Source organism: Patagioenas fasciata, chromosome 6, assembly GCF_037038585.1.
Source record: "Patagioenas fasciata isolate bPatFas1 chromosome 6, bPatFas1.hap1, whole genome shotgun sequence".
Taxonomy (NCBI): domain Eukaryota; kingdom Metazoa; phylum Chordata; class Aves; order Columbiformes; family Columbidae; genus Patagioenas; species Patagioenas fasciata.
The window spans coordinates 33,804,529-33,817,613 of NC_092525.1; the positions used below are offsets into that span (position 1 = coordinate 33,804,529).

Consider the following 13,085-nt stretch of genomic DNA (forward strand, 5'->3'; position numbering starts at 1 on the left):
AAGTCATTTAATTATGAAACCTGATACAGCAAAGGTTAAAGGATTAACAGAATTTGTGGAGAGTTTGTAGATACGCAATTCCATCAAGGGCAGAAAACTCATCTAAATCAATTCCTGGGTATCTGAGAGGATTTTCATATGGGTTTCTCTTGCATACTAGTTGTCTCTAGAGTGCCATCTCATGTTTACATTTACATGCATACCCTTTATCTATATTAAGTAAAGTAAAAGAGATGTAGGAACAATCAGTATTTCACATTCCTGCTGCTGTATGAATACTTCATAGATTTTGTTGCTTAAGTGTCATGTTGCCAGATATTTAGTAGTTTTCTCACACTATTTCTATTTCCATATTGTTTTAAGATGGCATAACAAGAGGAAGTAAGTCTAAAAGAAGTTTATCCTTTCCCAACACTCATTCTTGAAAACTAGTATTTCAATCTCAGTTACCATTTAAAACGTTTTATCATCATCTCCAGTAAACCAAATATTTTTAATGTAAATTTTGTAGCAGCAGTTTAAGAAGTTTATTACATCCCACTACTTATCACAAAACAATAAGTGCCTTTAACCGCAACATTAATACAAACTTCCATCAGTCAAAGAGTACATATATTTAAAAATTACACGTCATCACCACTAATACTCCTGGAAAACATAAAAAAAAGTCATTCAGTTTCCAAGGGCTTTTTTCTATGGAAAGGAGGAAAGGAGGAAAGGAGGAAAGGAGGAAAGGAGGAAAGGAGGAAAGGAGGAAAGGAGGAAAGGAGGAAAGGAGGAAAGGAGGAAAGGAGGAAAGGAGGAAAGGAGGAAAGGAGGAAAGGAGGAAAGGAGGAAAGGAGGAAAGGAGGAAAGGAGGAAAGGAGGAAAGGAGGAAAGGAGGAAAGGAGGACCCTCTTTCAGTATCCTCATTCTTCACACATGTGGGTTTTTGCTTTAAACTTGATATGCGAACAATTTATCATCTATTTCTCTTCCCTAATTCTCATATTAAAACTGTCTTGCCATCTGCACTAGGCAATCACACATAACATAACATCACTAGAAACAATGCTTTGGGTTGCTCCGGTGACCACAAATGTTCAGAAAAATGCTCCCACAAACATGTTAACAAGACTGTTTTTTTCAGAGTATGGTTTGGAAAGCACAGACAGGAAAACCAGAAGATGATAAATATAAATGTTTTGCTATTTGATTTATTGTTTCTTTCTGCTAAACCACCACCTCAGTTTTATGATGGTTTTTCCCACCAGAAAGGAGAGAATGGTTTAATAGTATGGTGGAGGGTAAATGACAAAGCAGTAGGAATCAGAAGCAAGTACATTTTCAGACTGTTAAGCCAGAACGAAGCCAGCCTTGAAAATAAGCATATTCTCCAATACTCTCTGCCTTTTTGTTAGGATCAGACAGACTGTGCATAGCTCACAGATGCAGAAGTTGCACTGATCCTCATGTACACATCCTTTCTACTCGTTTACCCTCTTCAAAAGTTCATCTGTAATGTTCTCCTGTAAGCTGGACCACACGCTTCCAAGATAAATTTCCCTTTAGGCCAAATGCATTTAACATCCCCCATGAATGACTAAGAAGCCTGACAAATAGGCTCTACCAGTTTTTTCCGAGCTGGATGAAGGGGTGGCTGGCTGTCCTATGCTGTCCAGAAGCAAACATATGCCATCTCTGCAGCTCAAAGCCCGAAGCATTAAACTAAACTGAAATCAAGAGTGCTTTAACTTCCCGCTCCTGCTCTGATCTCAGCTGGAAGAGAAGCTGGGTACTGGCACTGGGTCACACTGCCCCATAGGAGCGCTGGGCACACTGCTGGCTCAGCCTATGCCAGCTCAGGTGTCAGGGCACGGCACTCCTCAAGCCCTCTTCTGCACCTCCATGACTGACAGCAATTTTACTTCATAAACCACTCCAAATCCTCTCACCAAAATTCAAAGCTTTGGAACAGAAGGTGCTCCAATTGAATTCCACTGAAAAGGTTTTACATAACACTAACTGCTTCAGCCATTGAATATTTTAAAAGAAAAAAATTCAAGTTTGTACCAGACATGACAGGTTATGAACACCACTATGTTTAAATGTAAGCTCAGACAGGTATTTCTGGTCATTCAGCCTTTGCTTTCAGCTCAGAAAGCAGCTCGTAAGGTGGTTCAAGGATCAGAATAAATACTGCTAGCCTACTAGAAAGTAAGGTGTTCTGGTAACTCCACAGCGGAAAACACTTAGACTACTGCACACACTTTAAACACACAGACTATAAACTCTAATCTAAACACACATACAAGTGTGCCAGAAAACTTCTAGCTTTTTTTTTTTTCAGCTTGACCAAACAAAACCATAAAGTACTCCTGTTGAAGATAACTTTAAATCTTAAGCAGGTCCTGATAATATAGCGGAGCTACTGCAAGTTTTGTCTTCACTCAAACCAACAGCAGCTGCACAAGTAGCATGTCAGGATTAATAATTTAGAGAGCAAAGGGAGGGAAGCCCAAAAGTATTTAAAAAATAAAATTTGTTTTAATAAAAGTATGAAGACAGTAAAAATATAAAACATTCAAATTGCTAGTAAATGACTGCACGCCTGAAGGTCATTTTGTAGACAAGAACATTATCCAAAAAGCAAATATAGACCTACTTTTGAAATGCTCTCTTTGTAAGTGAAATGGAGTTCAAAAACATACTCCGTCCGATCCCACTTTACACACTTTGAAGTCATTAAAATGGACAGCAAGATCTAATAGTTTCATCGTAAGACAGCAAACTTTGTTAGGTACTTGGCTGCAAAAGCTTGCCTTGGCAGCATCACCGAAGTTAATACGAAGTAGTTAATTTGCCTAAAAACCTATTAAAACAGACTAAATTGTTTTCAAATAAGAACAAGGGCTTTGTAAGCTTCCTTTGTTTGGCTTAAATTAAACAAACAAACAAACAAACAAACAAAAACAAACAAAAAACATTAAAAAAAAAAAAAAAAAAGAGGGGCAAACTATAAGACATTCGCTATTCCCCAAAGCATTAACTTGACTAAGAGAAACCATTTTAGTGCTATGGTCATCCCAGAACAGTTCATAGGACAATGTATAAAGAACAGATACGATTGCAAATATTTTGCCAGGAGAATATTTTTTCTCACTTTGAAGAACAGACACTGCTGAAGGTTCGCAGATAAATGAGATGCATAAAAATCTTGACTCCAAAGTTGCCAGTGCGAGTGCAGCTGAAATAGGATTCTACCTATGAAACACTTTGTTCAACGCAAAGATACAATACATATGACATTATGACTTTGTTTCAAAAACCATGGATCCTCATACAAGATATTTGTTGCAGCAGGTACAAAACCACATCTTCAGCAAGTGATGCAAGTGTGTTTGTGAACACGCTGTGCTCAGGAGTGGTTGGGCCCAAGGGGCAGTGTCTGCGTCCTTATCCTTCAGCAGGGGAACACAAGCCTGTGAGACACCCCGGGTACCACAGACCATGGAAGGATATGGCTGGACTCAGCTTTTGTACAAATTAATTCCCCTTTTTTGAAGGAATAAAAAGTTTGAAATTAGATCTTGCAAATATTTACTTTTCTCCTCCTCAGTTCACACCTGTCATTCAAATGCTGAAGAAGTCAAAATCTTAACCCACTTTGTTTTGTTCTGGAGACACTTTTTGGTCTATTTAATGTGTCAGAATAAGATTACACCATTTTCATATCCTATTTTTTGACTTCATTCCTTTTTACTCTAAATTTGTAAATCCTTCTCAGAATGACAGAAATCCTTTGCTCAGAATGAATGATCAAAATCAACTCTGATATAATACAATCAATTGCTGATTAATGTTTTGTATATTAAAACCCACTGCATGTGCCACATATTGCAAAAAGAGACTTCTGTTACTTCAAAACCTCTTTCGAAGTCCACTCCCCCACCAGAATCAGTGGAAAGAAACGCAAATATTTCAAAGAAAACACAGATATGCTATTTATACAATCTTTCTGAACATGTTCAACAACAATGTATCCAGAAAAGAAGTAAACAGAAATATTGAAAATTGAAAGATACACAGGTAAAAGACTCGGGAGAAAAAAATGATTAAAATTAAATTAGCTGCTCCACTTTGCAGAAAGTGAGAGGAACAAGCATAATCTCTGTTCAACTGCTCTTGTATCTCCAAGTACTTTCATATTCTTAACAGCCTTTTTGCACCTTTTTTCAAAGTGAAATGAAATGCTACTGTTGTCCAAGAAGGATCAGCCCTATACTACAACATTGAAAAATATATACAATAGGGGTGAGGAATACATATGTTTGCATAATATGTATATTCATTATAATTATATACATTATAAGTTAATATATTCCTTACTCTCCCTTGTGTGTGTAGTTTTTAATATAGATTTTAAAATATAAGAATAAAATAAGAGCTTCGGAGAGAAAAACCACTACAGAAGTAAATGGGGAAGATATGCATTTTAATTTAAGGAACCTAAGATCCCTTCCCCACACTCTTTACAGTTTTACAGCAATTATGCACGAGGTTTGCATAAACACTTCAAAATCATCAAAAGCTGTTTTATCAAAACAGCACTTAAGTTTTACATATGTTTCAACACAAATTAGTATTCAGAATTAAACAGCAAGTGGATAAAAAGAAGGGTGTCAGCTGTCATTTTAAACTCCATCCAGATATAGGGAGAGAATGGACATAAAGGAAGGCAGTCAAATGTTGGGCCAAAGCAACAAACAGCTTCTTTCCAAATACTTCTTGTAATTTAATTATCTTATTAATTCTGACTGCTTGAGACTCATAGCTACTCATGATGAATTTTATCACTACTAGGAAGCTTGAATAATCATTATTATAGCAGTAATGTTATCAGAACCATGATGACACAAAGATATTGCAAAGTAAGGACAACAATAATATGCCAAGACAATAAAAAGCCATGCAGATGTAGCTGGGCTTCCCGCAGACACATTTGTGAACAATACCTCTATGGTAAAAGTATGTTTTTAATTTAATGCCATAAAAAGCTAGACTACAGCATTGAATTAACTACTTGGGAACATACAGATACTCAATATGAAGCCAGACCCTGACACTCAAGGGCACATCCCACAAAAACACTGATGTCCTGATAGCATATTCCTGCCACAAAACTAGATGTGTGCCACAAGAATGCTTCTACAAGTCTGGAGGATATATACATTTAGTGAAGTGCCTGTGCATACCAACTATGACCAGCACTAGCAGTATTTTTAATACAGGCAGTTACTGATAGCAACACCAAATGGAGGGACCTCAGTCTCCAAAACTCAAAAGGTCAAGTGGCAAGGAGCTGGGGGTGAATAAAGAACCTACTGACCCAGTTCCAGGAAGGAAAGAGGTTGGCTTTCCTCTCCTAAGCCACTGAAGACCTCTCTGAATGCTGCCCCTCTGAAGACATTGGGCTTTGAACACAACTTCTTCATGGGGACACAAGTTTTTAGGGGAGTCAGTATATCCAATAGAATTGATGGGTTTGAGCCTGACGTGAAGGTAAGGGTTTGAATAAGATATTGTCTGCCCCTCATCTAGATGGCGAGTAGGATAGATTGCAGTTAAGAGTCTGTACACATTTATGAAAAGCTGCAGCTAGCTGGCCAAATTTCACATGCCTCTCTCAACACTGGACTCCTTTCACTCAGTCTTTATCTTTCATTTCTGCTTGAAAATATAATGCAAACACACGTTACAGTTCAGCTACTTCTCTACAGCATGGCACTTTAATTATGCTTGCTAGACTAGTATTCAGGTATATAAACAGATAAATAGCACCACATTTTAAGCAAAGCACCACTATTTCAGTACTGCTTTGACAAGGTTTAAATACACTTCAAATAAGTGACAAAAACTACAGATTGAACAGAATTACACAAAAAGGCTATTTTTTTACCCAATTAAGTGATAATATGTGGAGGATTCCATATGCAAAAGCCATCTATTTCCTAAAGACATGCAAGAGTTTGAGGGAAGGCATTCGTTATTAGAGGACAAGTCTGGCCAGAATACGTCTAATAGTAAGTGACTCATGGTTGCCAGTCAGTAGATATGGAAATGACTTGCGCATGAACTGTTCAAATGTCCCTAACTTCAACAGCTAAGGGCAATAAAGCTGTGAAAAAAAAAGAACCGTGCTGCAAATATGACAGTTTTCTGAAATAAGGAAGAAAAAAAATTCCTAAGGTTTATTTCACTTCAGATGTACATGATAAACAGGAAAGTAATGGTTTAACCTGTTATACTAACTCCAAAGTTTAAGTAGCAACAGCTGTTTGGGGCTTTTTAAAAAATATATATACATTTTACATGGGTTTATAAGCACACATATACAGATAGACATATATAAAATGCATGACCAGTCAATTTTAATTTAGTGGAGTATTTGGGGGCTTTTTTTCAGGTTTTGCTGTGTTTTAAACCAGTTCCTTTATAATTATCTCCAGTCAGGGGAAAAAAAAAAAAAAAGCCAAGCATTCAATCTCAAAAGCACATTACAGAGTTTAAAATTTTATTTACTCTCTTTACTTTTCTACTTCTCTCAGAAGTTGAAAACAGACAGGAAAGGCAAAGGGAACACTGGCATGGCATTATGCCATAATGTAATTTGTTCAGTTGCTTTATCAGAGAGTAAATAAAGGCATTCTAAGTAGCTTTTTCTGATTTCCAGTACTGCTACCACATTTGCTTTTACAAGTACATTACTGAAACCTGCTAGGCATTTCATTATTGAAATAACTTAATCTCTCTTTGTAGAAAAACAATGATACGGAAGAACAGGACCTAGAACTCCTTTGAAGACTTTGTCTTGAGTTTCTCAGCCTTCAGCTAATTCCCTGCCTCACAGCTACCACTACCAAAACTGCAATATTGCATTAATTCACGAAGATTATGATCATGGCACCTGCATTTGTTTGGCTATCTAACAAGCCATTTCTATCCCAAACAGCTGACTGTAATCGTGGGTCTCTTCCAGGACTTCCTTGCAGGACGGGATTTTAAGTCTTTGTGCTCTTCAACTTAAATTTGTATGTTAAAAAGTAATATACACAGACTTGTAGTGGCCCAGACCTGACCTTTTCCCATGGGGAACCTAGAAAGATGTGGTGCCTTACCTGGAGATTCCCTCACCCAATGCACTCTGTGGCTGGTGGGACAGGAGGCATGCACTTCATCTGATTCCTCAAATCTCAGATCTCTCAGAACTGCCCTCAAACTATGTCTGACAAAAATACCCCCTTGCCAGGTAACTCTTCAGAGCAACACCTACTATTAGAAGTGAAGACACAGCTCTTGCCACATCACTGATCTCAAACCTATTTCGCAAAAATCATGAGACCTACAAACTAGGTACCACAATATCAAAGCTTCTCATGCGCAGCCTTGCAGAAGAGGAAAGAAATTTCAAAAAGTTGTGCCTCCTATATCCACTTTGGAAAGGAATCTTGGAGTGCCAGCAAGAAGTGCTGAGCCCAAGCCTCAGAGCCCATAAACAAGTCTGAACTGTCTTCATATGTGCTTGGGAACGTGCACAGTTCTGTATTAGTCAAAATTCAGACATTACCAATTTCATAAAAACAGAACAGCAGCAGCTGCAACACTTATTCTCAAGAAAGTTATAAATAAATATAGAATCACAAACAGTAACATAAATCCATAAAATCCATATAATTGCTCTGTATCGCACTTTACAATGGGAAGTACAAGCATAGTATGGGAGTAGCTTGAAATTTATTCTCAAAGTGTCTGGAATGACCCAGGGCATGGTGAAGGGGAATGGTAAGTGGGAACTAAATGAAAAAGTAAGATAGGACCAGCAAAGCAAAGTGGAAAGAATATTTCACAGGCTGGAGGTACACCGAGGAAGCAGCATTAAAATGCTTATTTCAGGAAACCTGGCACACAAGAAAACATCTTCTGAAAGAATGCCTCAGGCTACTCAGCAGAAAATAATAACTACTGGGCAACAGAGCTATATTTAAAAGAAACACTAGTAAATTATTTGCATAGCTGCGTGCAGCCAGAACAGCCAATAATCACAAACTGCTCTTTATAAATGAAGCTCAAGTATAAATAATATACTAAGTAACCATGCATGCTTTATTATAAGCGACAATTTAAGAAGTTTTCTGGGGGATTTTCCAAACACATGCAACTGGCAGGCCTACTGACAGGAGATTGTTGTTTTTTCTTTTTTTTCCAAATGAACGAAATACAAGATGCCTATTATTTCAACATCCCAGAGAAGTAGAAACTCATATTTCTAGAAAGCATAAGATTTAATTACTGGGAAGTTAAATAATTTAATTTCAAAGTAACAGTGGTTTGTTAGGTACTTGCACAGTACTTAGAAGGATACTACACTAGCAAGGGCCACAGGCACTGCGAAACTACCTTAAAAAAAAAAAAAAAGTAAAAATCTGGCAATAACTAAGCATCAATTAAATTTTCCTCCCTGGGCTTAGAAAAAGAGCCTTAGCCTTTCATATCATTCATATGTTTTCAAATGAAACAAAGAGTAAAATATTAATAATTTCTTTGAAATTAGAGACTTCTATATGCTGAATTCAAGGTGCTAAATCAACAGAGATGAGCCAGAAGTTTATCACTTAGCAGCAGAAATACCCCCACAGAACAGCTAACCAGTGTTTCAACATTATCTGCAGCAATAATCTTAAACAGTAATAGTTGTTCAATCCTTGCTCTCCCTGTTACAGTAGATTATGTTACTCAGACATCGACTATTTTCAAAATCCAATGTGTAGGTATCACTAAACAGCTATAAAGTAGCAGTATTACTCTACTTCCACCCAAAGAGTCCTTCCTCATCTACTATCCTCTCATCCTCTCTGATCAGCCCTACAGACTCCTCCTTGAACAAGACACTGTCTTCCCCCACCCCTCTGCCCAACCTTGATGTGATTCTACTACTTGCCATTGTAAAATAAAATTAACAGAAGAACTAGAACACATGCAAACATTCCTCTTCTCTTCCTTCTCCCTGCCAATGCTTTACAAAATTTTGGGGAGGGAAGAGAAGAGATGGCTGGATTACTTCCAGCTGGATCACGTTTTTTACCCAACTTGCCACCAACACTAAAGACAACGCATGGTACATGTTTAATGCCAGGTCAGTTCAAACCAGAGGCAGAGCTGAACCCACCATGCTTCCAAAAACCAAAGGGGATGATCAGACATCATTTCCATTCCACGAGTGATAGTGCAAACCTCAACATCTGCCTTTCACATGCAATATTCTCTATTAGCGCTCTGCATTCCTAGAGCTAATCGGCAAGTATCTACACCACTAACGTTCTCACTGGCAACTAGGGACAGCTTCATCTGGACAGAATGCCAAGGTCATTTGCTTCCTTCTCATGTGTTACTCAACTTAAAAAATAAAAGTTTGCCAGGGTGACTGAGTATTACCTACATAAAGGTTTACCTGAAGCAAGAGGTTCCCATTCTTTTTTTTTGTTCTCAGAAACATGCTCCAATTTCATGCTATAGGCAAGATATTTTAAGATGTTGGAATTAAATCACCCCCCCAATTATTCAGTAAAGAATCAATTGTTCATATGTGAAGAAATTACATAAAACCCTTTGTATCAGAAAGTATGACTGAGTATTATTAGAACTGTTGATAAAATTGCAGAATTACTTGTTTTGTTAGAAAATCTGAAGTCATTCGGTTTTCCTAGTCAGTGCCTAATTCTTACAAGTACTTTCCAAGATGATAGTTCATCATTTGAGATAGTAACACAAATCACAGCATAGTTCAAAACCCCAACAACATGCAATGTGACTTTAAAACAAAGTACCTGCTGAAACACATGTGAAAGACCAAATAAACTACTTTGTTGTTACCATGAAATTATAGTATCACTGCCCCTTCACACGCACACATTCCCCCCCACTCTGCCTTCTTTTGGGGGACAGGGAGAAAGATTGGAATTGAAGTGCGTCAGGCCAAACAATCAGTTTGGAGAAAACCATTCTCCATATTACAGCTCAGTAGAAATATCACCAACCGTGATGGTAAAAAAACTTCTGTAATGATACCTTAACATTTCCTAGTCATAAAATCCATACAGAACACGTAAAAAGAGAGACATTCAGACAGCTAGAAGCTTTTTTAACAAAGCATACTCTCATGTTAAAAAAAAGGACCCAAGTTCAAAGCTGTTGCAGAAAGCCTTTTTTTCACCTCCTTACACAGGTTTTAGAGAATCACTGGTAAGTTGCTCACAAAGCAAATCTTTCCATCATAGTTTTAATAATCTTTACAATAGTTTTCCTTTCTCTTTAAGAAATAAAATCAGTAAAACATAGTAATTAGACTCTTGTCCCAAAGCAGTATGAGCTGTTTATTTTAATCCTCTACATATGCAACTTAATCATGCCCACTGCATATATATTAAGAAGGAAGAGGAAGTTTTACCAGCAAAATTCTTTATTCTCACATGTATTATGTTAATCTTTTCCTACCAGGAGGTAGATTTCCCTAAAATAACATACACTGTGTAGCAACAGAGGCACTGAGGCCATGGGTACAAACCAGTTTAAAACAGACAGATATAAAATTCCACTGAACCTTGAGCACCGTGTTAACACCAGCTTGAAATATCTTCCAGTTTCATTCATTTTCTTCTTCAAATTTTTGCTCACAGTTACTGAGACTCTGCAAAAGTTATGCCTTGATGATAACTGGTATGAACTTTCAGTTGAAAAACATGCAGACTAAGAGCATCCTGTAACTCAAGCAGTCAACTGCTGCCATTTCCAGGGTCCTAATCTCTAAGATCCAGTTCAGAGAGTGCAAGGTGTAAAAGAAATACTAAGAAGTAAAATCCCATTGGCATTCATGCAGCTCAACATGAAGTTATGCTGACTTTGGCTCTGTCAGAATCTCACTGCTAAACTTCCCATATCACTCAAAGTCCGCTTCTAGTTTTAACACCAGTAGGAAGATGAAATGTGCACTTTTCTTTCTACAAACTTGAAGCTTTCTAAGTCTAAATATCTTAGTACAGGCAAATAACATAAGAAACCAAATCAACGTTTGTAAACCAGCCCCTGCAGTTGTATACACCAGAAGTCTCAGTGTTCTGTTTTCACAACTCCTGCACACCACAAACTATGTGCAGAATGGTATTTTTTCACATCCCCGAAACCCATAATTAAGTAATGTAAAATCTATACAAGTTCTGCAGCCTTACATACAACAGACAAAGTAGTAAGCTGTTACCTACCAGACAAATACTACTGTAAAAAGGTCTTTTTAAGGCAGAAAAAGTAAAAGAAATCTTACACCAGAGTTTTCCAGTTCATCATAATTCTGTTTAACTAGAGCTCAGTGACAGTCTAAAAGATCACTCATTACACTCAGAAAACTGCAGAAAATAAGATCTTACATTCAACGCGAGTAAAAGATTTGTCATTAGGAACAATGCCTTTGGTTTGGGTTTGTTTTTACATTGTGCTTTCCTTTACAATGCCAAGCCTCAGTAAAGCGTTTGCACTAGAAATTAGATGTGAAGAAGACGATAATTGGTGGCAGCAGCCGGCAGCAGAACCAGACTCACTCTCGGCACCGCTCCTGCTCCCTCTCTCCCTTCCCAGCGCCTGTCACTATGCACAGCCCTGCCAGTCCCTGCTCCTCATGGCTTCCAACACCGCTGCTCTTTTAAGGAAAACCATTTAGACACACTACAGAAATATTTATCTTTGCAACACCGATCTCTCCTCGGTCTCATGATCCCGCAAAACACACACACCAACGAGCTCAAAGGCCAAGGCTGCAGCCGCTGTCGCCGGCAGCCCCTTCCGCAGAGCCCCGGGCCGGATCGATCGGCTCCTGCACCGTTTCGGGCATGTAAACACAAGGAGCCCCACGGGAAAAGTCCCAGCGGTGCGTGTCCCCCGGCCCGGCCAGCGGCACACGGCGACGGGCTGAGCCGCCTGCCAGCCCCCGGCTGCCGCCCGCCCTGCCCCGGCCCGGCCCAGCCCCCGGCCGCGCCCGCCGCTGCTCACCCAGCTTGCCGCGGGACTCCTCCAGCTTCTGGATCTGGTTCTCCAGGAAGAGCACGGCCACCCCGAAGACCAGCACCGCCAGCAGCTGCAACTTGGGCGGCAGCATAATCCTGAGCAGCCCCATGAGCAGCAGCAGCAGCGCCGCCCGCCCGGGATCACGACATAACGCGGGGCCCGGCCGCGCAGGCCGGTGGGAGCCGCCGCCGCCGCCGCCGCAGGGACGGCGCGAGCGAGGGGAGCTGAGGGGAGCGCGGCCGGGGGCGCGCGACAGGGCCCACCGCCGCCGCTCTCACATCGCCCCGCGCAGCGCCTGCCGCCCGGCCCCGCCGCCCCGCGCAGCGCCCGCCACCAACCGCTGCGCGGCAGCCACCAGCGCGCCCCTCCCCCGCCTCGCGTGCGCTGCTCGGCAACCGAACGCCCGACCGCGCGTCCGACCGCCGCTGCCGCCGCCACCGATTCCCGGCGGCGGGACACGCCCCCGCGCCCTCCGCCATTGGGCGGTGCTGCCGCCATCCCGCCTCTCCCGCAACTGGATTGGCCCCGCTCAGGCGATGCCCCGCCCACATAGCGTTGACTCCTCCTCCTCCCACTCAGCGCTGAGCTACCGGACCGAAGCGATGTCCCGCCTACATGCGACCCTTCGTGATTGGGACGCCCTTCTTGAAGTCCCGCCCACCCAGTACTCTCATTCGGCATAGGCACCGCGGCTCTTGGGAAAGACAAAATAGTATTGCTCAGGTATGCTGTCAATCACTGGGGTTGGGGGCCTGCATGACGGTTTCCCGGTTGGCAGCAACTCTCCGCAACGAGAAAGGACCTTACACAGGGTTATTTCCGTAATGCCTGACTAAGGCTGGGGAATGGCATCCCTGTACCCTCGCTGTGAAGCGCTACGCTGAACAGAAGTTGCTGTAAACTTTCTGCAGCGGTTCTGAGTTAGCTGTTTCTGCTTGTGGTGCCGGGGGCTGGGAGCCAGTCTACCCTCTCCCCCATCAGGCAGTGTGCCGGGC

The 13,085-nt window shown here is 40.8% G+C and overlaps 1 protein-coding gene across 1 annotated transcript in view; it reads right to left on the bottom strand.

Moving 5' to 3' along the window:
- The window catches only part of HS2ST1 (heparan sulfate 2-O-sulfotransferase 1), a 78,578-nt gene extending 66,051 nt beyond the window's left edge, over positions 1–12,527 (bottom strand). Inside the window, exon 1 of the mRNA XM_065842168.2 lies at positions 12,076–12,527. Coding sequence (XP_065698240.1) covers positions 12,076–12,199 — 124 coding nt within the window. The 5' untranslated portion in view covers positions 12,200–12,527. The remainder of the gene's footprint in view (positions 1–12,075) is intronic.
- Between the last annotated feature and the right edge of the window lie 558 nt (positions 12,528–13,085).